The sequence below is a fragment of the Ixodes scapularis genome, unplaced genomic scaffold (assembly GCF_016920785.2).
Source record: "Ixodes scapularis isolate PalLabHiFi unplaced genomic scaffold, ASM1692078v2 PGA_scaffold5__190_contigs__length_132052651, whole genome shotgun sequence".
Taxonomy (NCBI): domain Eukaryota; kingdom Metazoa; phylum Arthropoda; class Arachnida; order Ixodida; family Ixodidae; genus Ixodes; species Ixodes scapularis.
In genome coordinates this window covers 108864511-108891151 of record NW_024609880.1, presented here as the reverse complement: position 1 = coordinate 108891151, position 26641 = coordinate 108864511, and the positions used below count along the sequence as shown (strand labels likewise).

At 44.0% G+C, this 26641-nt stretch overlaps 1 protein-coding gene and 1 pseudogene across 1 annotated transcript; both read right to left on the bottom strand.

The window, feature by feature from the left end:
* Positions 1–240: 240 nt before the first annotated feature.
* On the bottom strand, positions 241–1516 carry LOC121838205 (annotated as a pseudogene).
* A 3716-nt stretch (positions 1517–5232) lies between these two features.
* LOC120842734 lies at positions 5233–25869 on the bottom strand. The gene is made up of 5 exons (XM_040213907.1): positions 25750–25869; positions 17812–17969; positions 17642–17736; positions 11316–11399; positions 5233–5390 (listed from the first exon to the last, which is right to left on the bottom strand). Exons 1-5 carry the CDS (start codon positions 25867–25869, stop codon positions 5233–5235), a joined length of 615 nt encoding a protein of 204 aa, XP_040069841.1.
* Between the last annotated feature and the right edge of the window lie 772 nt (positions 25870–26641).

The window sequence follows — 26641 nt, the reverse complement described above, 5'->3', positions numbered from 1 at the left end:
AGCGCACGGGCGGCGGCGTCTGTCGGTTTCATTGCCTTCGAGGCCCTTGTGAGCAGGAGCCCAGACGATCGTTTGAGACGCGGGGGCCCCGAAGTAGTCGCTATCTTTAAGGTTGCGATAGGCAAAGAGAGGAATGTACGCATGTTCAATATTTCTGCAGGCCCCTTTCGAGTCGGTGATGATGACTCGCGAGGTCCTGGGCTGCGGCGGCTAGAGCGACGGCGATCTCTTCCGCATGTGTTATGTCTTAAACGTTAGGCCGTTCACTGCGACGTTTTGGTGGACGACTGCGGCCGTGTACCATCCCACCCCCTTCATGGTGAGGGCCGGAGGCGTCAACGCAGATGATTCCGGGTTTGGTCCCATAGTGGCGGGCCAGTGGCGCCTCCCGCGCATGGCGCCTGCCACTATGGTCGTCACGTGTGATGTTTGCTAGAAGAGTGTGCACGTGCAGGGGCGTATGTCTACACCGGAATGCGTACGCGCTCTTCCGTCAGTGTTTGGGGGGTGAATGTGCAGTCGGGGTAGTAGACGGCGTCCCGACGGCGTCTCTGAAAGTGTTGCATATTGATTGCTCAAGTGGCCCTCCCGGAGTGTTTACCATCCCCAGGCCCATAAGGCGCAGGTTGGACGTGTTCATCGGAAGATCAAGGGCACGCTTGTACATTTTTCTGAGAAGCGCCTCAAGGGCGGTCTCGTCAAATTTGCGCAGGTGGAGGTAAGGAGTCGAGTAGAGGGCTCGCCTGGGAACGAATGAATGTGCCAGCCGCTAGGCGTCTTTGCACCGTAACCCCCTGCGTTTGTTGGAAACCCGGAGGACCATTCGGGCCCACCTGCTCCCCCACCTTGCGCAGCTTGGCTAGTGCTGTGTCATCTCGTCAATGTTTGTGGATCAAGAGACCAAGCACTCTAATCTCATCATGTTCGGGTATCAGGCCGCTGGCCAGGGATAGGTTCATTTTTGGTGGTGCACCTAGGTGACGGGCGAATGTGCACAAATTCGGATTTGGACGTCGAGCACCAAAGTCCGCAGCGGCAGGCGTAGGCGTCCATGATCTCCGCAGCTTGCCCCAAGTTGGCCTCCATGTCTCCAGCCGAAACGTGTTTGGCCCAGATGGTTATGCCGTCGGCGTAGAGCATATGCTGGACGTCTTCGACCTTCCCCAGCTGAGCCGGAAGTTTCATCATGGCCAGTTTGAAAAGTAACGGCGATAGGACCGTGCCCTGCGGGGTTCCCCTCGTTCCCAGTTGAAAGGGGCCGTGTTTTTCGTCTTGTATTCCGATGAGAGATTGTCGATCCGGGAGAAATTACTTGATATACTAAAAGCTGTTATGTCCACAGTTGGTCTGGGAGAGATGTTGCAGGGTGATTTCGTGTGTGACGTTGTCGAAAGCCCCCTTCAAGTCTAGGGCGAGTACTGCCTTATCGTTGAGGGTGTTCGACAGGGTTGAGAATTCCTCGGTCGAGTTGAAGCAAAATATCCTGCGCGGACCGGTGCTGGCGAAAACCGAACATGGTTTCTGCGAATGCATTTTGGTTTTCCAGAAACTCAGACAGCTTGTCCTGCACCAACGTGTCCATCAGCTTCCCCGCACAAGGCGTGAGAGAGATGGAGCGGAGGTTGTCTGTGTTTATGTCTTTCCGGCGTTTGGACTGAAAGTTATTAGAGCGGGCTTCCATTCGAGTGGTAGGGGTGCCTCACCAAGCCATATCGATTTGATAAAAGCGAGGAGGTTTGATAGGCGGGGTCGGGAAGATTGGCAAGCGGTTTCACGGTCATCATGTCCCGGCCCGTGCCGTTCCTCGTTTCCTTTTAGTCAGGGTCGCCTTCAGGATGTGCAGCTGGAACGGTTGATCCAGCTTCGCTTTCTCTGAACCTGCATACATGTACACGGGCCCGATAACGCTATCGCTTTCCACCTTTAAAAGCTAATATTTTTTTTATTGTATCAATATAAGATACATTTATTTTAATTTTTTTTATTGCAACCAGGACATTTTTATGGCCATGTGAATTGATGCAATGTCCAGGACATTTTTGTGACCATGTGAATTGATGCAATGTCATCCAAATATAAAAAATGGCCGCATCTCCACGTGGTGAATGATGATGATTGGAGGAAAGCTCTGGCGGTGCTGATGATACTGATTTTGTTCATAGGTAGTGTAGATGGTGCTGATTTTTTTTTTATTGCTCATAGGTAGTGCTGAGTTCCGGGTAGCGTTGGTATGGATCGTGGTAATATACGCATTTGAGCATTTGACCGTTTCGCCCTCTCGTCTATAAACGTTGAGCCAATGCATGCAAAGTTTAACGCGATTATATACGCATTTGACCGCAGCCGCCTTTCTTGTATAGACGTTGAGCGGCTACATGCAGTGTTTCATCCATGACATCCCCAGCTCTTGAGGTACTACCACATCTCAGAGCCCGTACTCGTCCCGCAGTCGTGGCCGAGTGGTTAAGGTGATGAACTAGAAATCCATTGGCGTCTCCAAGCACAGGTTCAAATCCTGTCGACTGCGCAAACATTTTTTTTTTCTTTTTTAAGAAGACAGATGGGATGGCAATCGATGTGAGGACGGACGCCGGACGGAGAAAGCTAGACCCTAAGGACCTTCGCCCCTAAAAAGGTTGCGTTTGTGTTTCACGTTCTTATAATCGAACTTCTCTGGAGTGTGTTGTTGATATTGGGCGCTATCGGGCAGAAAACCATAGCGAGCAAATTTCTCCCGTGGAAGCGTCTGATGAGATAGTGACACATTCACCCACATTGTTTTCCGGCGTGATTGTCGACAACGCCACAGGCCGCCATAGGGTACGTTGTTTCACTTTTTAATGCATATTTGCATTAAGGCCAGTCGGCTTGTACATTAATATGAATTTAGACTGTGATTGAATTGCCTTTCACCTGAACATGTGGAGATTTATTCGTCAAAACCTCCTGACGAGCACCTGCCTGGATTAGGCAGGTGCTCGTCACAGAGCATTCGCTAAGTCGAATATTTAGGGCTTGTCTATATTACGAAGGTATTTGCCTCTGTAAAGTTCACTTCACTTGTTGGGTGAGAAGTGCAGCAGACTGGACGATTAGGAACTGCAAGCTGGTTTTAGAGATCGTCGGCGGTTATTTCGAACTGGTATTGTTTTTATAATTACTGTAGTAGTGCGGTAGTTTTACAGCAGCCACTATACATTTACACACATTTTTAAATGTGGTGTTCGAAAGGAAGGTATAGCAGACAAGTCCCTTTTCTGTAGAATTTTTTGTTTTCAAATTTAAGTTAGTTACTGATAGAGTTACTGCAGATTCTATTGGTATGGTATTTGGAGTGTGCTCCAAACTTATACTTCGAGCCTGCTAAATCACTGATTTATTTACTTGCACACTTGAGCATTTGTTAAAATATTTATTTCATAAAAATGAGCCCGATAGAGTTACCCAGGTGGTGTCCCCAGTGACAATTATCGTAAGGCACGCGAGCAGATATTTTTCTTTGTAAATAGCTATTTGCAACGTGAACGATTGAAAGCGTCACAGTGGCCGGCCTTCCACGATTGGCCGAATTATGACGTCGCCAAAGGATTTCTCATCGTCGGAAATAAGAGTAATGCAAGGACTAAATTGTGACTCTTTTAGCAGTGTTGGTTTAAGAGTGCCATCATTTCAAGCTTCCACTATGCTAATTACAAACACCGAAGATCTTGTCGGTCGCAAGGTAATGATGTCAGCAGAGGGAACCAAAGGAGGGCGCCATTAAAACATCTCTCCGCAAATATTTCGTGGCAGGTAAAGACTTTAGGGGAAGCTACTCCCATTTATTTATACCTTAACAAATCAAACGCTGGAGACGAGGTCACCTCCCCTCCAGCGTTCCCTCTGCTCAAGTAGAAATTGGTAAGAGGAGCTTCCCCTAAACTCGTAACCTGTCACTGACTATAGTATAGGATTTGAACATCAATATTTCCTTCAACTCAACATTAAACTTAAGATATAGTTGTCTACGCCACGGGTGGCCAAAGATACATATGCAAAAAGGTACAAACATATTTTAATATTTCAATATTTTTTTTAAAGGTCACCTTGCAGGTCGCTCTTGAGGTCCGCCTAGAGGACACCTCAAGGATGACGTCTAGGACGACGTCGATGGCGACGTCTTAGAGGACGACTTCAAAAGCGTCTAGAACGACCTCCGAGACGACCTCTAGTGCGACCTCAAGGACAACCTCTAGGACGACCTTAAGGAAGACCTGAATGACGACCTCGAGTGCTACGTCCTAAGGGACGACGTCAAAGAATATGTCTAGGATAAGCTCGAAGAGACCCTCTAGGGTGATCTCAAGGACGATTTCTAGGACGACCTCAAGAATGACGTTTACGGCGACGTCGAGGACAGCGTCTGGGACGACCTCTAGAAGGACCTCTAGAATGACGTCGAGGTTGACGTCAAAGTCGTCAGGTCCTTCGAAGAGGGTGCGGAGGTGAAGGAATTACCTACTGCCACTCGCTCAGCATATGCGCGGCGCAATGGGGTACAAGCACAGAGAGCAGAAATGGTCTACTGTGCATAACTTCTGCGCATGAGGAGGCTAGAAAGGTCCACGAAAGCGGATAGGGGGGGGGGGGGTGGTAGCTAAAGAATGCTATCGCGTTAAGATATTTTAAAGGAACTATAAGACACATGATAAAGCTTGTAACCAGGCGAGCTGGTTTAGGTTGAACATTGTTAAGACCGAGACGAGCGGAATGAATGGGGACAGTACAGGACATACATCTCATACTCAGCTAACAACTTTTACTGAGAACATCGCTTATATATGTCTTTTCCCGCACCGATATCCGGACAACTGCGCACGTCCCATGGCCGACCGTTATACTATTCCTACACAAAACCGCCCACAGAGCCCAAACACACCTCGATAGGACGTTCAAGTGACCTTAAAAGAACAATGGCAACGAAAGCCCCAAGGGACCAGCCCTGAACCCAGAACAACTGGTTCTCACACAAGACAGACGGATCGGTATTATAACACGGCCCCTTTAAACACAGAATTATATTGGATCAAATAACGATTCATAACGACTGTTTTATAAGCGTATGTGTAAGCACTTTATTTTATCGCCCATAATTATTCTTAAAAGAAAAAGAGTGTCAGCAGCCAGGAGGTAATGTTGTGGTTGTAACTTCTTCCTTCGGTTCTCACTGGGACCACTCTCCTGAACTTCTTTCTATTGGGCCTTAACGTTCTTCTTGCACCACGGGTGATACACTTGCTGCGTGTAGGATGAATCACCTTTCCCGCATGCATTACCATATATTTTCTTGCAGTTTTCAGGGACACCAGCATCAACTGCGTTGTTGTGAAGATAGAGCTCACAGGCGCGCCCTATAAAGAAAATTAGTACTGTTATGCTTACTAACAACACCGCTGGAAAGGAACTTGCCATTTATGAGTGGACAAGCATTAAGTTGTTCTTTACAGCATGCCTATAAAATTACACTGGTTTAACACATGGAAGTCTGTAATGTATACACTGCAACTTTACGTTTTCAAGAAGGAGAAGGTATTGCCGCCGAGGTGGAAACAGTGCATAATTGAAGGGAGGAGATAACATAATTAAACTAGTCTTTAAAAATGCGTTAAGATTTTTACTATTTTATTATCCCACAGTTGAATTTGTATCGCTTACCTTGACGCTAGAGGTTTAGTTTAGCGCCTGACATTCAAGAAATTTTATTTTAAAACCCAGAGTCTTAACTCGGCGCAAATATACAGGTGTTTTTGGAAACGCAGGCGAAATCGCTCCTGCTAAAACTGCGCATCGCGCAGAAAAAGGTGAATGTCGTAGTGGTCTGTTCTAGATTGGGCCAAAAAGCCGATTGAGCAATATTACTAGCGTTCAGTATAATTACGTAATAATTTACCTTTTAGTATCCTAATTCTCAATCATTAACTTTAAAGCTATGGTTTCAATTAGAATCTTAATGCACAGCATTGAAAACTACTAAAGCCACCAACATTATAATTATATAAGGTACGCGCGGCATTTTACGGTGTTCCAAAAAATTATTCATATGGTCGCATTTCAAAATTGATATATTTTATCGAAGTGCATTTCCGGCGCCAGCAATCCCGCTCCCTGAGCCCAAAACGCGCAACGTACGTGCGCCGTCACGCATCGCACGTACAAGAGTATAGATAAGAAAGCCTCCAGACGGTCAGATTTGGTTTGCCTGTTTGACGTCGGTGCCAGTGTGTCGACTCACCGCTGCGTGAGACGCGTGGCAGCGCAAGAACGTTGTGCGTTTTGACTAAGCGGAGCGGAATGCTGGCGCGGAGATGTGCTCCGATAGAAAACCAAAACCTAGAAACGCGTCCAAATTGAGCATTATTTCGGAATGCCATAAATGATACTGTGCGTGTCTTATATTATTGTAATGTGGGTGAATTTAGTGTTTCTGGATGCTTCGCACCACGTTTCTGATTATAACCACACCTTTAAAATTATTAATTAAGCATTTAATTTCTGAGAAGTAATTCTTTATTTATTCTTCATTTATCATTGTCTTGCAGCGCCATCAGGCATTATCGAAATGGCCGAATAAACTTGAAAAAAAAAACATTTCTGAATTCGCTGCACACACAATAACACTGGGCAAGGCATTCCACTCCTTAATTGTTTTAACAAAAAGCAACTTTTGCCCAATTCCGCCCTGGTGCGGTATTCTCTAACCTTAAGAATGTGGTCTTTCCTTTTTTAGATATAATTTGGTGGTAACATGTAAAATGAGCTATTAATGCCAGTTTTATTGTTATGGATGTTGTATAAAAACTTCAAGCGCAAATTTCTTCGTCTTAATGCCAATGTTGACCATCCCAGTTCTTTTTTCATGTCGGTTACACTCTGAAAACGGCCGTACCGCACCAAAACAAAACGAGCGGCACAACTCTGAATTCTTTCTAAAGCAGCAATGTGGTTCTGCTGAGAAGGATCCCAAACGGTGCAGGCGTACTCAAGCACTGGGCGTACATAAGACAGATAGGCCAGCTCTTTGAAGCTTTAGTTGATTCCCTTAAATTTTGCTTTTTTTAAAATCAAAGCGCTCTGCGGGCCCTCATAACAACGTCGTTAATGTGTGCGTTCCAGGTGCAGTCAGCTGACAGAGTGACGCCAAGATATTTAACTGTTTGCTTTTTGTTACGGTTTAATTATTCAGTTGGTAACATGCTTCAACTTTTGGTTTTGCGGGTAAAACTAACATGGGCACATTTTTAACGTTTAAATTCCACTTTTTACACCATTGCTCTATTCGACTAAGATCAGATCGTGTATAAACAACACAATCATCTGCAAACAATCGTACCTGGGAATTTGCACCGTCATTATTATCATTAAAACTATTAGAAACAATAATGGACCCAAAACAAACCCACGGGATAATTTGATTGTAGTTAGCATTGATGTAAATTTACTATCGATAGTGTTATCGATAGTTTCTTCACTATCGATAGTTCATTCGACTATCGATAGCACTCTCCATAGTCGACTATTGATAGTCTATTATCGATAGTGCTATCGATAGTCGGCTATCATGAAAATCGATAGCATACTATCGATAGTTGGCTATCGCGAAATTGTTTATCGTCGAATACCAATAAAATAGCGATACCCAACTAACGTAATGCTATTGATGGGTTTTTATTCGATGACGGACGAAGAATGTCCGGGAAATGTCGTGTAGCTCGGAGAAAATGCAACTGCAATAGGGACTTCATCATAATTATCGAGGAACGATATTAACCTATTGAAAACAATCACAAAATGGTAGTAACTCTTTTTAGAAACTATTTACAATATTTTATTAGATTAGAAATTCTATACTATTGAAAAATTATGAATAAAAAATATCAACTTGATAGGCTGTTGGAGAAGTTTGTTTTTTGCTGTTTAGAGTGCTATCCGGGGTGTTCCCTGTGCTTTTTATGAGCTCAATCAGAAAAATGAATATTTCTGTAGCCTCTGATGCGTAAACTATGTATGTGTTGTATAAATCCCGAAACCTGCTTGAATATAAAGCTAACGATGGGGATCAAATGTACAGTGCAGGGTCATAACTTTACCCGCATGAAAAGAAAAGTATGGCGTTTCTTTTGAAACAACGAAGTTTCAAGAACGAAAAAAGCATTATTTTCTTTCGGATTTACAATATTCATTGAACTGAAATAATGCCTCATTTACAACAATATTGTTACTTGAATCACAAAAATAAATTTCGTTTTTATAATTTAGTTTTGATTCAGTTAACGTCGTGTTCCCAAACATACAGTATTTAAGAATTCGAGAAAATAAAAGCATCAATTACAATGTTTTCTTGGTATAAGCATTTTCTCTGGCATGTTCAAATTGAATTCAGTGCCACAAAAGTTCTGTTACATTAATTTAAACAGATATATTTATTTAGAGGTTAGGGGACGGCCTCTGTATTTTAATTTTTTTTTATACCAACAGCTAGGTAAACATTTTCCCAGCCATCGTTATTAAACTCTGCCAAAATATAACCGAAAAACAAGTGACAATATATCATGAAACACAAGCCTAAATGCTTTCATCAACGGCTAATTTTAGATTTTCGGGAATTCCTTGTAAATAGTCATTAGTAGAGAACAAAATCCCAAGCAGAGTGTTCGTCTTAACCTGTCGTTGGTTAGGGCTATGAAAAGAAATGTGTGTCAATTGCATAGTAAAAAAAAAGCATCAGCCTGAAACCGATTTGTGAAAACCCTGATGCTAAATCTCCGCAGCGAGTGCTCTGCAGGACAAAAAAATATACTGAATATACTGAAGAGTTTTACAAAGACGGACATACTTCAGTGTGAAACCTTATATTTGAACCCCATGAATACACAAAATATCTGCGCAGGAAAACTAGCAAACAGCCATTTCTGTTTTATTTCTACATTAATTGCACGAGAATGAAAGTCTATGTTTTCTCTCCCTTCAATTTCATGTTTTTCCAAACCATGCCTTGTCTGTCCACACATATCCGTCGTCATTACCTTTTTGGGTAGTGCTTGAATTATATCTAACCTCGACAGATTTTTGAAAATTTACTTTCGATAGTTCCTACACTCGACTAAAAGCCAACTATTGATAGTAGAATCAATAGTACTATCGAATTGCCCCATTGCTAGTAATATCGATAGTCCACTATCGATATTTTTTGACACAATAGATAGTTTTGAAAAACCTAACGATATTTTCAATGTTTAATTTTTTTCATAGTGTTGCTTCACAAGTAGTTGGTCAACAGCTAAAGTGGCAGTTGACTAACGCAAATGCTGTTCAACGATGGCATCAGTGGCCCATCAAATGCTCCAAATGCGCCTGAGAAAAACAAAGATTTCTTCAAGTTTTCTTTAAATTGGGGATAATGGGCTTCAATTTTATATCATATGATTTTCAGATTTTTTCGGTTCCAGGCAGGCAGTGCAATCTACCCGGTGGCTGTCAGCTCAAGCCTACTTAGTCGTGTGGTGACCAGCAACGTGGGATTGCAAGTCACTTCGAAGTCGCGTCGCCTGGTAAGGCAGTCCATTCTGCATGTACTTGAGCTTTAAGTTTGAATACTATCACAAATTCAGGCGCACACTCGTTGCGCTTGAGTATTTTATTGGACTGAAACACCCAAAACTGGGAATCGCTCCGCATCACTTTCAAACCGAAAAGAGATGCTAAAATTATTTCATTGTTGAATGACTTCTTAGACAGCTTTAGGATTTTTTATTTAGTCTGTTTAATATTTTTTTTCGAGTTTGTCTGCCAGTGAGTTCTGCATTTTTTCATTGGTATTGGGCTTCAGTTATGGTTGCGCGCGGATGAATATATTATTTGTTTACGCACCATGGTGCCATAGGAGAAGAGAAAACCTTAATCAGCGCTCGATGCCACTTTTATTAATGAAGGAGCGATTAGCTGAGGACCACGTTGCGGTATCATCCGATCCGTGGTCGAACGTGGAAATACAATAAAATTTTGTTGCTCTAGAAATTAATTCGAAAGGGGCAACTAAGACATCATTCTTTTGTTTCAATGGTAAACCGTAACACTGCCATACGAATTTGTCGGGGCATGGGCCGAGTCAAGCCACATTTTTGGGGGCTTTTTGTTTTTTCGAACATCAAGTAACTTGGCCAATATAAAATCAAATTTTATTTTATTTGAGTTGGATGCATGATTTTTGCGAGAAAGATATACGTTTCGCTGAGATTTGGGGAGCATGGCAACCTAACTTGTGTTACTATTACGACAACATTTTTGTTTCCCCGCATGCAGCCTAAGCTCGCGGAACGCAGACGTAACAGACGAAGGCGTACAATGCCTCCAAGCTCTAATAGTCTTCGTCGTTTGTTTCCGCCTAATCCTAAACTAATAAAATAATCTTCCAGACAAGCGTCCAAAAATAATCTGAGAAAAATGCGGGAATGTGTCCTTTAATTTTTTGATGAAGAAATGACTCTTTCGTGACTAGCCCAGTCCGAACCGTTAAGAAGCAGCACCCGCAGTGCCGCCTGGAATTGTAAAATATCCACATTTTAGTTTTAATTCAGCTGCGAAATCTCCTTGAAGCCTTCAGGCGTTAAGAAGGACAAATATTTTTATATCCAAGATAACATTTCATCAAGTGTAGATTATTCATTGAAAATAAAAGTTTAGATGTTGAGTGCGAATATTCAAAAACTTATTTCCAAGATCAGTCCATTACTGCAAGGACCACATTGGACGTCCTGCAGAGCTCTTTGACCAGGCATCGGGCATCGAGATGTGCCTGATCATACATTAATCAGCCGTCGGTTGGCCGTTCATGTGTGTGGTGCTCAGGTGTCTACCAGAATACGTCGTCACAAAAACTTCTGATTCAACGCTCTACCCATTTCAATAAAACTGCTACATTTTTTTAGTGTTATTATCCCTTATTTTATGATGTACTTCTCGTTTTGCAACATTATTGTATGTATATTATACTTTTGTGAAATACTTGTGCTTTGGAACACCGTTTCTAATATATGTGGGAAAAACTGTTATTTTAAAGACCGCCCGTATTAATGTCTCCTGGGCGATCTAGGTAATATATAAATAAAGATCAAAAATATTTAATAAATAAATAAATAGCATTGATGGAGCGACCAATTTGGATGTTTTAGGGCGCTTAAGATGCCGAACGCACCATAATGTCTCTAGTTTTTTTTTCAATTTACGTTTATATTTTTTAAAGCTGAGGAAACTAAGGAAAAGAAACCATTCCCACTTACCATTGTTTACATCCAGAACTCTTAGAATATCGCATTTGTCAGAGTCAGTGTAAATCAACTGGAATCTTTTTCCACTTGTGGCATCTTAAAACAAAAAAAAGATTTCCAATTAACTACGCCTGTGAAATTCTTCGGGAAGCATGATGATACCACTCAGGGACGGAATATATCGCTTGTAACTATAAAAAAAATATATTCGTTTATATTTTTTCTTTTGCAATAAGCTATTTATTTAGTCCCTCTCAAATGGGCACTTTCCATCTGGTCTAGACATTTATTGATAATAACTTTATTTCACTTTTTATAATACTTGACAGTCTTAACGCAACTCGACACGCTTCCAAAGAGAACGTTGACACTTTTTTGTAATTATTTGGCGTGGCATGATAGGCTCTGGCGAATTGGGAAATTAGGTGCTCCCGGAATACAATCTTTGAGAAACGTCATTGAAAACCGCATATTTTTACGTTCCTTTAAAATTTGTGCAGCTCAAATGATTTCATGCCCATAAAGGAACAAATCGTATGTTACAACATATCGTGTTATCAGTGAAGAATCTGGTTTAGTCGTGCTACTTTTTATATTTAAAAAAGCTTATATACAAGCATCAAATTAAAATATCTGTCACGAACACTTTAGTCGTGACCTCCCTTGTCTGAAATGAGGTTTCTGCTAATTTGTCTTTTTAACTCTTTCAGCCGATCGGCGTTTTGCGTGCGGCTTGTTGAGGTATGCACGCCTCCATTAAAAACAGTGAAAAGTGCTTAGTAATAATATTGTTACGCTTTATTCTCAGCGTATCTCGCCCCTGCTGTTCTCTTTTATCCTTCTAATCCGAACATCACTTCTTCTCCTGTCACACTATACGCTCTCAAAAATTAAGGGCAGTAAGTTCAGTTCAAGCTGAGCAGACCTCGTACCGAGCAAGGCGGTTTCTGTGTGCCACGAGCATGCGCGAACAAGCATTGCGTTGCACGCGGTGTACCACATCGTTCAAGCGCGTGACGACAATGAATGGTCCTTGCCAGTTACTCTGTAGTTTGGGCGAAAGCCCCCGTCTTCGCAGAGGGTTGTAAAGCCACACTTTGTGTCCCGGTTGAAACATTTCTTGCGTAGTGTGCTCGTCGTATCGTGCATTCATTCGCTGGAAAGCGATAGACAGGCGCCCTTGAACAAAGTCGTATGTCCGCTCGAGACGCATCATCTGGTCACCAACATAAGACCCGGGTTCAGAGGAACGGTCTGGTGTTCTTGAGAAAGCGAGGTCGCACGGCATGCGAATTTCCCGTCCGAAAAGAATCATGGTGGCGGGTGTGTACCCGGTGACTTCGTGAACTGCGGTTCGATAGGAGTAGAGGAACAGAAGGACAAAGCAGTCCCAGTCGTCTTGATGGTTGTTGACAAACATCGCCAAAGTCTGCACTATGGTGCGATTAAAACGCTCCACGAGGCCATTGGACTGTGGATGCAGCGGCGTCGTTCTTGTTTTGGTGATGTTGAACAGTCGACAGACATCTTGAAAGACCTGTGACTCGAAATTTCGTCCTTGGTCTGAATGTAATGATAAGGGTGCGCCGTACCGGGATATCCAGTGGGCTACCAAAGCGTCTGCCACGACAGGGGCGGCTTGGTCAGGAATAGCGATGGCCTCTGGCCATTTTGAGAAATAGTCTACTATGACAAGGAGAAACCTGTTGCCAGTTTGTGTTCGTGGTAGAGGACAGAGAGCGTCTATGGCGACCCGTTCAAATGGTGCTCCACTGACGCGTTCTTGCAACACCGCCTGTACTTTTTTTTGTGTGGGCCCTTACGCGAAGCGCACAGGTCGCACTGACGGCACCACAACTTGACATCGTTGTGGCACTGCAACCAGTAGAAACGCTCACGTGTCTTCTGAAGGGTACGGTTGACGCCAAAATGGCCTCCTTCGGGACTGCTGTGAAGCTGTCGAAATATCTGGGCGCGGAATTTGGGTGATGCAACTAGTTGCCACACGACACGGTCACCAGTGGGTGTTTCCCAGCGTCGGTACAGAAGCCCGTCACGTAACTCTAGTGTGTCCCACTGGGCCCAATAGCTTAATGCTGCTGGAGATAGGTGGGATATCTCAGTACGTTGTGGCCGACGGCCGTTTCGTTTCCACTGGATGCACAGGCTGACATCAGGGTCACGTGACTGGGCCTCTTGTATTTCTTGCGGTGACCACATGCTGTTTTAGATGGTGAAAGGGCAGAGGGTGTGACTCAGGCCCGAATTACGGCGAATCATGCTCATGCACTGTCGACAGGAACCCTCACTACATGGACGCCTAGAGAGGGCGTCGGCGTTGCTATGGTGTGATCCCGCACGATGTTTAATCTCGAAGTCGTACTGCTGGAGATGTTATATCCAGCGGGCAAACTGACCTTCTCGTTCTTTAAAACCAAGAAGCCATGTCAACGCTGCGTTGTCTGTGCGGATTATAAACTTTCTGCCACACAAATAGTGATTGAAATGGGAAAGAGCCTTGACAATAGCGAGACGTTCACGTCTTGTGGTGCAATAGTTTCGTTCTGGCCTTGTGAAGGCTTTGCTGTAGTAGCCAATTACTCGTTCATGGCCTTCCTGTTGTTGAGACAGTATTGCACCTGCCGCGGTATTGCTCGCATCTGTGTCCAGAATGAACAGCGCGTTGTCTCTTTAATAAGCCAGCGCTGGGGCGACGTTAGCGCACACTTTAGTGCGTCAAAGGAGTCTTGGCATTCAGTAGACCATTTGAATACCTTGGACTTCTCGGTCAGGGCATATAGAGGCTTGGCGACTCGTGAAAAACCAGGGACGAAGCGCCGGTAGTACGTCGCCAGGCCAAGGAAGCTCAGCACGTCAGCACCTGATGCTGGAGTTGACCAGTCGGTGATTGCTGATAACTTCAGTGGATCAGGAGAGACGACACTGGTTGCAATAACGTGTCCTAGATATCGGGCTTCCAGAGCAAAAAGGGTGCATTTTTTAGGGGTCAACTTCAGGTTTGCGTCTTGAAGTCTCTTGAGCACCAAATCGAGATTAGTCAGGTGTTCGGTGAAGGTCTTTCCAAGGACAACAATGTCTTCTAAATACACAAGGCAAGCGGGCCAGCTTAGTCCCTCAAGGACTTCTTTCATTAGACGTTGGAATGTTGCGGGAGCGTTGCATAGCCCAAAGGGCATGACTGTGAGTTGATAGAGGGCGTTGCCGGTGTTGAAGGCTGTTTGTTCGCGGTCTGATGAATGTACGGGAACTTGTCAGTAGCCGCTCTTGAAATCAAGGGTGGAGAACCAAGTAGATCCCGCGAGCGCGTCTAGGATATCATCTGTCCGTGGTAGTGGAAAATAATCTTTCTTTGTGATGTTATTTAGCTTCCTATAATCGACGCAAAATCGAGTGGATCCATCCTTTTTTTACAAGGGTGACCGGCGAGGTCCAAGGTTCATAGGCTGGCTAAATAACACCTTTTCTGAGCATTTGTTCAACGAGGTCATTCACATGTGAACGCTTCGCCAGTGGTAGTCTGCGAGGCGCTTGCCGAATGGGGTCTGCATCACCGATTATGATACGGTGCGTAGCCAAACTGGTATTTCCTAAGTCAGTGTCGCTACTGCTGAATACAGCCGAAAAAGGTGAAAGTAAACTCTGCAGTTGAACAGCGTCATTCTCTTGAAGGTGAGGGGCCGTGGCAGCATAGAGAGGTATAAGGTGAGTTTTCAGACCACTAGAACACGGTGTTAGCGAGTTTAATGGCAGCCCATTCGCATAGCACACTGATACAGTCGCCGAGCCGAGATGAAATGCCTGTGCCCCAACGTGAAGGGTCCCTTGAGCAAAGCGAGCACGCATTTGTGGGTCTTTAAGAAATCCATTCCTAGTATGCAATCTTCAGTTACTTCTGCTATGACCACAGGTAGTGTCGTCTGCAGGCCACCAACTTGGAAGGGAACATTGGCTTGTCCTGAAACTGCAAGGGTAGCGCCAGTTGCAGTTCGAAGACTGGAATCAGGTCCCGCAGACATGGCTGAGAGGTGTAACTGGTCGAAGGATGTGGGTCGGACGACTGAGTTTGTCGCTCCGGTGTCTATTAGTGCACGCACAGGGACGGCATTCATTGTACCTTGGAGGTAGATGGATGAGGGTGAAGCTACCGAGGAAGTAAAAGTAATTTTTTTTCGTGACGCTCCCTGAGCACCCGTCGGTCGGGCATCTGGGGGTCTAAGGGGACATTGCATCTTGCTGTGTCCTTCTTGTCGGCAGTTCCAGCCGATCATCTTTGGTAGGACTGAGGCGGGTGCTGCAGGTGGATTCCTCGTAGCCAATCGTGACGCATTACGGGCGGCCTCCACTTCTAGCGCATGAATGTGGGCGGCTCGAAGTGTTTGAGGACGAGAAAGGCGAACTGCATCTTGAATCTCAATTGACGCAATTGCATCAAAAAAAAGTCGCAGTGCCAGCGGCATCTGCAGTCTCTTCAGGCGAACCCACGAAAGACAAGCGTGTAAGACGCTCGATCTCGTCAGCGAGCTGAGACAACGTCTCACCCGAATTTTGTCGCCGGTGGCGCAGTTGGGTGTGGTGTCGGTAGCGTTGATGCCCATCACCGAAGCGTTCCTCCAACGCTTGGACTAGAGAGGTGTACGACGTACGAGATTCTGGCGACATGTGGTGAAGGACTTGTAATGCTGGCCCTCTGAGATTTACTGCAAGTACCTGTGCTTTTTGCTCGTCGGTCCATCGATTGGCGGCAGCGAGGATCTGAAATTGTGTCGCGTAGGCGGACCAGGTGCCGGTGCCGTCAAATTGTGGCGCCCGTAGCTTGAGATACGTAGCAGACGGATCGATGGTCGGTTGAGCCGTGGGTGGAAGCTCATTTTCACCGGTTGGTAGGGAGCTTGGTTGTGCCAACCCTCGAAAGCTTTCGACGATTGCGACTGATGTTCTCTCGAAGGAGCTTGAAATGGCCTCCAGGAGAGCCGCATCGCGTTGCCTGAGCTCTTGGGCAGCCCTCTGGTGGTGGACATCCAGCAGAGCTGCAATTGCGGTCGAGGCATCGGCTTGACCGTTAGGCTCAACGGGATCACGAACTGATCGGGGGGAGATGGCTCCTCCTCCAGGTTGCGGAAGCCCATCCGCAGGTTGTCGAGGAGGGTTCATGCTTGCCGGAAGACGGTGTCCCGAACGGGATCCCACTTCTGACACCAGTTGCTACGCTTTATTCTCAGCGTATCTCGCCCCTGCTGTTGTCTTCTATCCTCCTAATCCGAACATCACTTCTTCTTCTGTCACAATACTATTGAAGTATAAGTAAAGCTACTGGGGCCTCTTTCAAATTGCTTAAATATTTTTCTAATCAAGATTTAATTCGCTCCTATTATGATAGTAGAACAAATTGTGATTCAACATGGGCTGTAGAGTCATAAATGCTCAGTACAGCTGACACTAAGGAGCGGTGGGAAAGGCACGAGGCACAGGCCTTGTCACGCGAGGAATGCTGCTTCCAAAATATCTGCCAAATATCAGCTTATTTGATCCAATCTACTTCTCCTAGCAGTGACTGACACCAACGTAACTCTAAACATGGATAGGTTTTGGAACGACAAGGTAAAAACGTTTAGTCTGGAGAGACATTGAGAAAGTCATAAAACTAAAAACTTATATTGTTGCCTTCTAGTGCTGCTCCCTAACGTTCTTCAGAATACTGTTCGGCCTTTACTAATTCAACTTGTAATTCAGTTACTCGGGGTCGAATGTGGCTCTACACCAAATCCTATGATATTAAACTTACGTGTGCCTGTCTTGCCTGTGCACGAACTATTTTTTGCTATATTATTTGGTATAATTATCATTGTAAAGAGTCCCCGAGGAAGATAAACTTCACTTAAAAATAAATTGACTTCCTCCTGAAATAATGCGCCACTGGCGCACTGTAGGCGTCTGGTGGCTGGTGAAAAAATTAGCCTGGTCCGGGATTAAACCCCGGAATCTCTCCAAGGCTAGCGGAGCCCTTTATATACTGAGCTAGCTAGGAGCTGGTAGTTAGTAGAGCAAACAGATGTTAACAGTTGTCACTAATTTTGATCCTAGCCACCGCAAGGGTAAGAGCAGTTTTGTAAATCAACGGTGGCGCCGCAAAGCTTCTAATCAGCTAGTCATCATTCGATGCCTCATAAAAAAATTTACTTTGGCGTTGTGCCCGCAATTTAAGGCATGCGATTAGTCCTTAGGATCAGAAGCTACTATAAAATATTAAAATATCATAAAAAATACTTATTTTACGTAAGCGAGCATCTGATGAAAACTGGGTTGTACTATTTTCTTACCTTTATGTGGGCTTATACGCATTGCGTTGTTATTTTGTCGTTCGGTGGCATACATCTTTGTTTTATAAGGAGTCGCATAAAGTGTCGCCGTTTGTCTAAAGAGAATGCACACAGTGGTCAATGTCTGAAAAATTACCTCACATATTATATCAAATGCTTAACTAGCTTACTTTGTGTTATGTTCTTGTGTTCCCAATCTATATTCCTGGACAAATTCGTAATCACTTCCATTTGGTTGATTTTCGTTCACTTTCACATACACACAAGTGTGCTCCGTTGTATATGTTCGATAGTACAACCAAGATTCTCGATCGGGGTTATTCAGAAACTGAAATTTTAAAAAGGTCAATCTGATACGTGTAGTCAACAGATTATGATATATACTTTTGAGAACGATTTATATCACCACCTAATGCCGCGTGCATGGTCGAGAGGGAACGCTTCTCCATACTTCTAGGAGATTCGTGTTTACTCTCCACCCGCACGTACATTCACCGAAAATGTCGCGGATAGAAAAGGATCGTCAAACGTAAAACTCCAAATAAAGGTTTAACCGGTGAACTTGTGCAAGAAATATATTAAAGAGCGCCGAGAAAGCAGCAGCGAACTTTGGGGTGTCGGCGTGACAGCTGGATAGCGCGTGAGTCCGAGAGTGAGTCGTCAAGACCACGCTGGGCTTTTTATCTACTGCACTTTACTATGGACGCTCTGCTCTTGTGTCCATATGCATTACTGATGGACACAAGAGCCGAGGGCCGTAAAATCTATTTCTCATTGGATGGAACGGTCCCGCTCTGCTTAGAAATCCATGAAGAGGGTATCACCTCCAAGGGAACGTGCAAAGAGCAGCTAGGCCACGCCGTTGCGAACCAGCAGCGCCGGAAACGCGCTGAAGAACTGCTCCAGGCGAAAGATCAAGGACCAAATGAAAGCTTCCTCTGGTTCGTCGAAGACGTCCTCCGACTGTTCGACCGCGCAGATCCCCTTGCGCAGGAAAAGACGAAGAATTTTAACATCCTCATGGGAGGAGTAAAACAAAGCACCTTTGGGGGCTTCGTACGGAACCCGCCTGCGACCATTGAGGCCTTCGTGAAAAAGGCCACAAGCATCGAGCGGGCCCTCTAAGCGCGAGCCACCCATTACCAGTGACTGCCCAACGTTGCTGCCCCCGCATTGACTAGCCTCAATGCTGGCACCGGCCTCTTTCCGCGAGGTCACATAAGGAGCTCAGGAGCTCCTTATAGGTGACCTATAAGCGAGCAATGCCAGCGAGCCTTTTAACTGCAGACACCATCAACGCTGTAACAGTACTTGATGAAGCCCCTTCGATAACGTGCCCCGCGATTTCCAGGAGGTCCCCCTAGTTCCTCGCCAGTACCAGGCGCCGACTCGACGGGACACGGTCAGGCAACATTATGTTCAACACCAAGACGACCCGGCCCAGTACGCCCACCTGAACTACCTGCACCGATAAAGGCCGACGTGCAGCGAACGGCAGCCCGTTGGCCGCTGTGCTGCCACTGCGGGGATGCCGATCACATATACCGCCTTTGTCTCTACCTGCAACTAGGGCTACGGCTACGCGGCATTACTAATAGTGGAGACGAGGCAAGAAAAACCGAGCGAGTGATCGCCTACGCTAGCCACACCCTTTGGGACGCGGAGCAAAATTACTCGACGACGGATAAGGAATGTCATACCGTTGTCTGGCCGGCAACTAAATACCGACAGTATTTGTACGGAACCCGTTTCGAGCGGTCAAAGGCCCTATGTTGCCGGCTCGACAACATTAAAGATCCATCAGGGCGCCTCGCTCATTGAAACCTACGGTCGCAAGAGTCCGACGTGACCGTCTTAGAGTCAGGCAGAAAGGACTGCGAACCCGACTGCCTGTCCAGAGCCCCGTTGAGTCAGCTCCTACCTGCACCGACGGCGACGACGAGAGCTTTCTGGGAGCAGGAACGTCAATGGCATGGCGAAACTCCAGCGCGACGGTCCTGTACTGCGGACTCTGAAAGAGGACTTGGAAGGACGAGGGTGTACAGTTATCCGTGTCTTCTCAAGACCATTGTCAACCTTCGCCATTCAACAAGGTGTCATCTACAAGAATAATTTTAGATACAGCAACTCGACGCGGCTCTTGGCGATCTCTTCCGGTCTTCAAGAAAAGATCTTCCAAGCCTGTCATGACGACCTGACCTCCGGACGTCACGGTTACAGTAGGACCCTGGCCCGATTTCGTGAGAAGTACTACTGGCCTAATCTTCCGAAGACAGTTCGCCAGTACACAAGACTGTGCCATGAGTGCCAACGCCGCAAGAAACCTCCAAAGAAGATATCAGGACCCTAGAACTGATTGCGACTCCTACTGCTCCGTTTCAGCAGGTCGAAACGGACCTACCAGGACCATTCCTATCGTCGGTGTCGGGGAACCGTTGGATAGTCGCCTATCCGGTATGCCTACACAAAGGCCCATAATTTTTTTTTTATTTCGGGTAGTGGCGGCGGCAGCAGGATACATTAGCTAATCTGAGCACTTCGACTGTTTTAGTGTCTTTTTGAATCCGCGCTGGACTCGGCCATACTCGGTGCTTTGAACCAAGCTGTCGGTGCTGTGGCGATTGCTCTCGCCAGCGTTCTGCTGCTTTTTCGTTGGCGGGCCTACCCTGCTGCTCTGGAAACCTTGAAACTGCATTAGACTCGGCCGGCACAGGCGCAGTTCTGGGAATCGAAAGCATATAAGCAGAGTGCTTCCATCCGGAAGTCATTTGGCAGCGGCGACGGGAACTGAACAACCTGGCTAATTTGAGCACATCCAATGTTTAAGGTCGGTAGACATTACTTTCTTTATTTTCTGACGTTACCCAAGTTCCCACCGCCACCGCTGAGGCTGCAACTGCCACTGCCGCCTTGTTATTGCCGTGTTTCCGTGATTTGTGAAATGTTCAGTGTATATTAGGCATGTCAGTCGCCCATCATGGAAGAGGGTTAGGGGTCCATAGAGTCTATGAAGTGTGCGAGCACGTACCATTTCGGAAAATGTGCGGCCATAAATGAGAATTTGTACAAAGGAAAAAGAGATCCAGAAAAAGACCTGCCAGGGTCCAACGTGTGAGAGTGGTTCCTCGCGTGCTAGCTGCGGTGAGGACAACCAGGCTGAACTTAGTATTGCGTTTGTTCGAGCGTGGATCAACCTGAATCTGGAATGTCTGCCACTTCTAAACGCAAAAGTAGAGAGCGTGGAACATTCTCTCCGGTACATGTCGATGCAGTTCGATGACTTCGAGAAAAAAATCAAACGCCAAAAAAAGAGATATTAAAGAACTAAAAAAGAGACTGACAGAACTAGGGGAAAAAGATAAGGCGTACAGAATAATGCAAGATCAACTCCTGGAGGAAGTGAAGGAACTGGAATTTCTGAGTAGGCGACTGAACCTCGAAAATTCACGGGACCCCTGCGGTGCAGGGCGAGTAGCTGATGATCTCATTACACCAAGTTGCTAACAACCTCAAGGTCCCCGAACTAGCACAGAACAATATCGTGTCTGTTCACAGGCTGCCCGCGGGGCAAGATAACGTCCCCGGAAATATTGTTCACTTTGCGAGGCAACAAGGCACGGACGCGTAGCCAAAGAAAGGGAATACTCTAAAGAACAGTATGTTACATATTGTTATACAAGAAATTGTAGAAGGGACGGCAAAGATCTTTTACAATAAGCGAAAAATCAGGCAAAAAAAAAGGACATGCGTTTGCATGGCACACAGGCGGAAAAGTTCCTGTGCGAAGGACTGCAGGGGCACGAGTGATTCATATAAAAAACGACGCCGATCGATATTTCCCATCTTTAGGTAATACTGTGAGAGGAAAGCGCCTTCAAAGGCTGGACGCCCTCTGTCTCAGTCCCAAGTTGCTATCGCTCTGCATGACTTTCCGTGCTATATATTGTACACAAAGAACCCGTTTGTTTATCTTTTGTTCGCTTGAACGTTCGGTAAGCCAAAGAAACAGATGACAGTTTGTATGTACTGTTTGGTCGTCTTGGTTTTTCTTTCTCGGTTATCATGTTCTCGGAAAGTTGGCATACAGATTAATTTTGCATTTTTACTTTGCCAGAATATCAAAATTGCTCACTCTGCCGTAATAAAAAAAGAGGTGGTGGCGAGACGCGTCATCGCTTGCACGAAATGACTACAAATGCGAACTAGTATTGTAATTTACTCAAGTTATGGGTAATTTTGAGTTTCTGTGTTTGCGCTGTGGCACATATATCGTTGCTGTGGTTTATCGTCCATCACCTGGAATCGGGAATAATTTGGTAAACTTCTTTAACGGCTTACTAAACTTTTTAGTAGAAAACAAGTATATTATTTTTCTTCGCGGAGACTTCAATATAACATGCTAGGAAAATACAACTTATAAAAAAGCGCTTGATTCAAGCATTGCCGTTAACGGTTTTAAAATAACGGCAATTTCAGCAGCAAGAATTACATCCACAACGGCTACACTTATTTATTTTTTCTTAGCAACCACGATGCGTCCTCCATCACCCCTAACGCTATTAGCACCGATATCAGTGATAATCTCCCGATATTTATGTTAATAAACACACCTCATAAACTTAAGAAAGGTTCAGCGCAGCGTACTTTTCAAATTCAAAACATAACAAACACTGCATCAGAATACTCTGGGCGTCTTTAAATGTAATTGACTAGAACCAAATTTCTTTGCAAACAAACGCGGACGTTAGGTATGAAGACTTTCTACAGGCATTTCAAAATTTGTGCGAGGAGAGTTTTTCACACGGGGCCGCCAAGCAGTGGAAAAGAATTCGCAAGCCTCGGATGAAAAGTGAGCTTTTGAACAAAATAGACGAAAAAAAAGTCTGCTTTAGAATTTTTTGAAAAGGAGAAACCCAGAGGATTTATAGTTTTAAAACGTATCGACATAAGCGTGTTGATATGTAGAAACGTGCGAAGTCCACCTATAATATAAACCTCTTCAAGCAAGAAGATAACAAGGAAGCAGGAGTATTCTGGAAACAAAGTAATAGCGTAACGAATCCATATACGCAGGAACATAATTTAGATTAAGTAACTTGCAAAAGAGGTACACTTTTTGGGTGTTCTTTGTAGAATGTGTCTAATAATTACTTCGTTAGCATAGCAGGTGACGCTGCGGTGTTTGGAAATAGGTTGGTCCACTTAGTTATATCAAAGGTTATTATACAGTCTTTCTCTTTACATCCGACAGATGACGTATATATTTAACGTGTCCATTTCAACTGGCTGTTTTCCAAACACTATGCGGGTTGCGAAAGTTGTGCTTATCTTAAAGGCGGCGATAAGAAGATAATTAAAAATGATAGACCGATTTTCTTATTATAGATTTTTTTCGAAAGTCGGGAAAAGGAAATGCACCACAGATTTTCTTCTTATCTAGAAAAAGAACGCATACACTTTAATTTTCAACGGGGTCTTTGGAACAAGCGTTCAACTGAAACAGCGTTGATAATGCAAAAAGAAGAAATATTAAAATATATAAGAAAAAAAGAGCTTATTTTAGGTGTGAACGTTGACATTTCTTAGCTCTTTGTTTTAATTAATCGTAACATACTATAAAAAACGTTACAGCACTATGATATCCTCGGAACTGGACTTAAACTGTTTTAATCATATTTGCAATATCGAACGCAGTTAGCTAGCCTAAATAAGTATAATTTAGCAACCAAAAAAAGTCGACTGGAGTCAACCAAAAAAGTGTACTTGGGTCGCTGTTATTTATAATTTTTATAAAAGATATCAAACAATGTGCACCAAACGTTAGGCATATTTTATATGCGGGCAGTACCTCTCGTTTTCTTAAGCGCCAAGCGACTTCTAAGATCAAAATTACGGCGTCATTTGTTCTCGAAAAACAACACTTATGAACGCAAGTCAATGGACTAAAAATAAACACAGACAAAACTAAATGCATACTGTTTAGGTCACGGAATCGTAAAATTTCGTGGCCTTTAAGTATCACGATGAATTCATCTTCTTTAGAGATTGCAAAAACCGTTAAGATTCTTGGTGTCATTTTACTGAATCACATTCTTGAACTGAACACTTTCAATGTATCCCCCCAAACGTTTGCAAAGCAATTGCAATTATATCTAAAACTCAATTTATGTTTCCCGCGCGAGTGAAGTTCCTCTTTTATTATTTCTTTGATTTTCACTCATTACGTGTACTGTCAACTGGTCTGGGGAAGATCAACGAAACAAAATTTAACAACACTACTTCTAACACAGAAGGTATTTTTCACAATTGAAAATCTTCTTTTTTTTTTAATCCTTCTGAGGAGCTTTTTTGAAAACAGATTGTGATAATTAATCATTTGTACAACTATCGTTTGATGGGAGTCTACAGTACGGTAGTAAGACAAAATAACAACTTTTTTCTTTCCGTGCTGTCGGGCTTGGTGAGAACAAACCGGACGCATGAAAGAAGACATAGCCAGAACTGGTGTGTGAATACTCACCGCACTAATTATAGAATAACCTCTTTAAGATATAAGCCAGCGTTGTTTTAAATAAGGTCGAAAGTGAAAATATTGGCATTACTAAAAAATCAAGGGACGTATGTTACATGATATGTTATTAGAAACAATGGTTACAACATTTTTTGTAGCTAATCGATGTAATAAGGTGAAGTATCTTGTTTTTTACGCTTGTGTTGTCTAAAAGGTTTCAGCTGTTTGTCTGCCACAGAGGGTAGGGCCTCGCCAAGCTGCAAGTCACGCAGCATTTCCCCCTATTTCCTTTTTTGTACATAAAGGAAAAGAAAGAGATTATTATTATTATTATTTATTATTTATTATCTGGTACTGCTGCAGAAGTCGCCAATGTTTTTCGTGTAGGCCATCTTTTTCCGGCACGGTGCTCCCGAAATTCCTAACTAGCTCGGTGTCAACATTGATGGCCCAGCTGACTGAAGAGATTCTTCGGCTAAGCCAAAGTAGCCATCGGTACGAACCACTCCGTACCATCCGCTGACCAACGGTTACAGTACGACTCAACGTACAGCTTCACCCATTCTGACGAGCAGTTTCACCCACCCTGGACGGCCATGCTCGAGGGCATGACGGCAAAAGGGATCGATCGACGCACCGGGGGAGCAGTCTTCCGTAAAAGGGAGAAGTAAAACTCATCGACGGCTTTCTTGAAGACAGCAAATTCAACATCAATTCCCGTGATCCTTAACTCTTTTCTGACCAAGGCAAATGTAGCCATCTTTAAGGGGTCCGTTTAAACACTTTTATTTTCCTAACTGACTTAAGTATGGAGACTACAGCAGATCAAAATATGCAAATTTAGTCTTTTTTTTTTTTTTAAAGAGGCTATACATTGTAACGCTAGAACCAAGTGTTTGTTTTCTTGTGAATACCAGGCGAAACACCCGAGTTAAAAGGTAGCTTTCGTAGATCGCTTCTTTAGCTCCGAATCTCGCAGCAGAGGTAGACACTGCTACTGAGGATGCGCACCGCTAGGAATTTGTCTGCACAATTCGAGGGGTCATTTTTGGATGCTATAAGCTAGCGGAATGGAGTGTGTGGTTGCAGCTTTCGGTGCCTTGTCAGCTTGCAGGTGAACGGCGTACACCTACACTGTTTCTCTTAAATTTGAGATTTTGTTTTTAGAAAGACCACCATAAGTCGGGCGCATGAGAAAGGAAAATTAGTGTAGCAGAACCTTTTTCACAAAATAGCAAAATTGCTTCTATTATTTTCTGGATTAATTTACGTAAAACGTAACGTGAAACTAATTTGAACGTAACAAGTGAAGTAATCCGTTATTTTTTTGGGCGAAAGTAATTTTTAACGGTAATCCATTATATTTTAGGCTCGGTAATTTGTAATTGTAACCCATTAAAATTTTCAAGTAACGAGCACAAATTTAATATATAGTAATTATATTTGTTCTTTCCCATTTTAATCATACTGAAATTCATCAGTTCATATAAACTCTTTTCAGAATGATATGTGGCAGAATGTACTTGACTATCTCACTTGAGTGATATGGCTTACTAAATATCGCAAAAACATCACGTCAAATTAAATTCGAACTTGCCTTTTGCATGTCTTGATATTGCCAATAATTGTCTTCCTCGTCAAGTCGTATTTCTCCAGCTTTCGCATCGACAAGTATTGCTAAGAAGCACAACAAAAAGGAACAAGGCATCAGCTTCATCTTAAAGCAGCAACTATACAAGTACTCTTGTAACTTCAAGTCGGAGCTTTTATAGTCGGAAAAAATTAATTTTTGACATTACATATGTTTAACCTTTCACTGCTTTGAGCGAAGGAGATCCACAAGCAATTGTTTGTTATGGCCTTTGCGTCATCAGGCATTTAAACATTGTTCATAAGGCCTGTCAAAAGCGTCGAAGCTCCTGTCATTTTATGCTTTTATTTATTGATGAAAATGGACAATAGGCTGATCTCACCAGCCAGTTTGACTACGCCACCTCTGCTGCAATATATCGAGGGAACTTTAGTCTTTCTGCACGTGCGACAACCTTGCTGGAGCTCTGCACGTGTAGACCACGAGCAGCCCCACGAGACTTCTCGTACACTGCCATATGCCTCTTTTGAACTAAAGTTAGGGCGGCTTCAGGCATGCGCCGAATGCTTAGTGAGATCGGACTATTATGACGTCTTACTCAAGCGTCTTATAGTTCACGTTGTTCGACTTCAGTTAGCGGCAGGATTTTGTTTTGTGCCAGGAATAGTTTAGACTATTGCAAAAAGCTGAAAACGTAAATAAGAGAAACACGTGTTTAGTACGCGTTTCATAAAACACCGTCGTGATTTTCTGTCCGCTAATGCGAAGCAGCATTAGCAGAGTTCTGGCAGCCTTGCTCTTATCACACGCGTATTTTTTTTATTAATTGAGGTTTTACATTGGCTTCACATATCTTCTGTAATGCTGCTTTCAGCACCATATACATTTATTTTTGTTT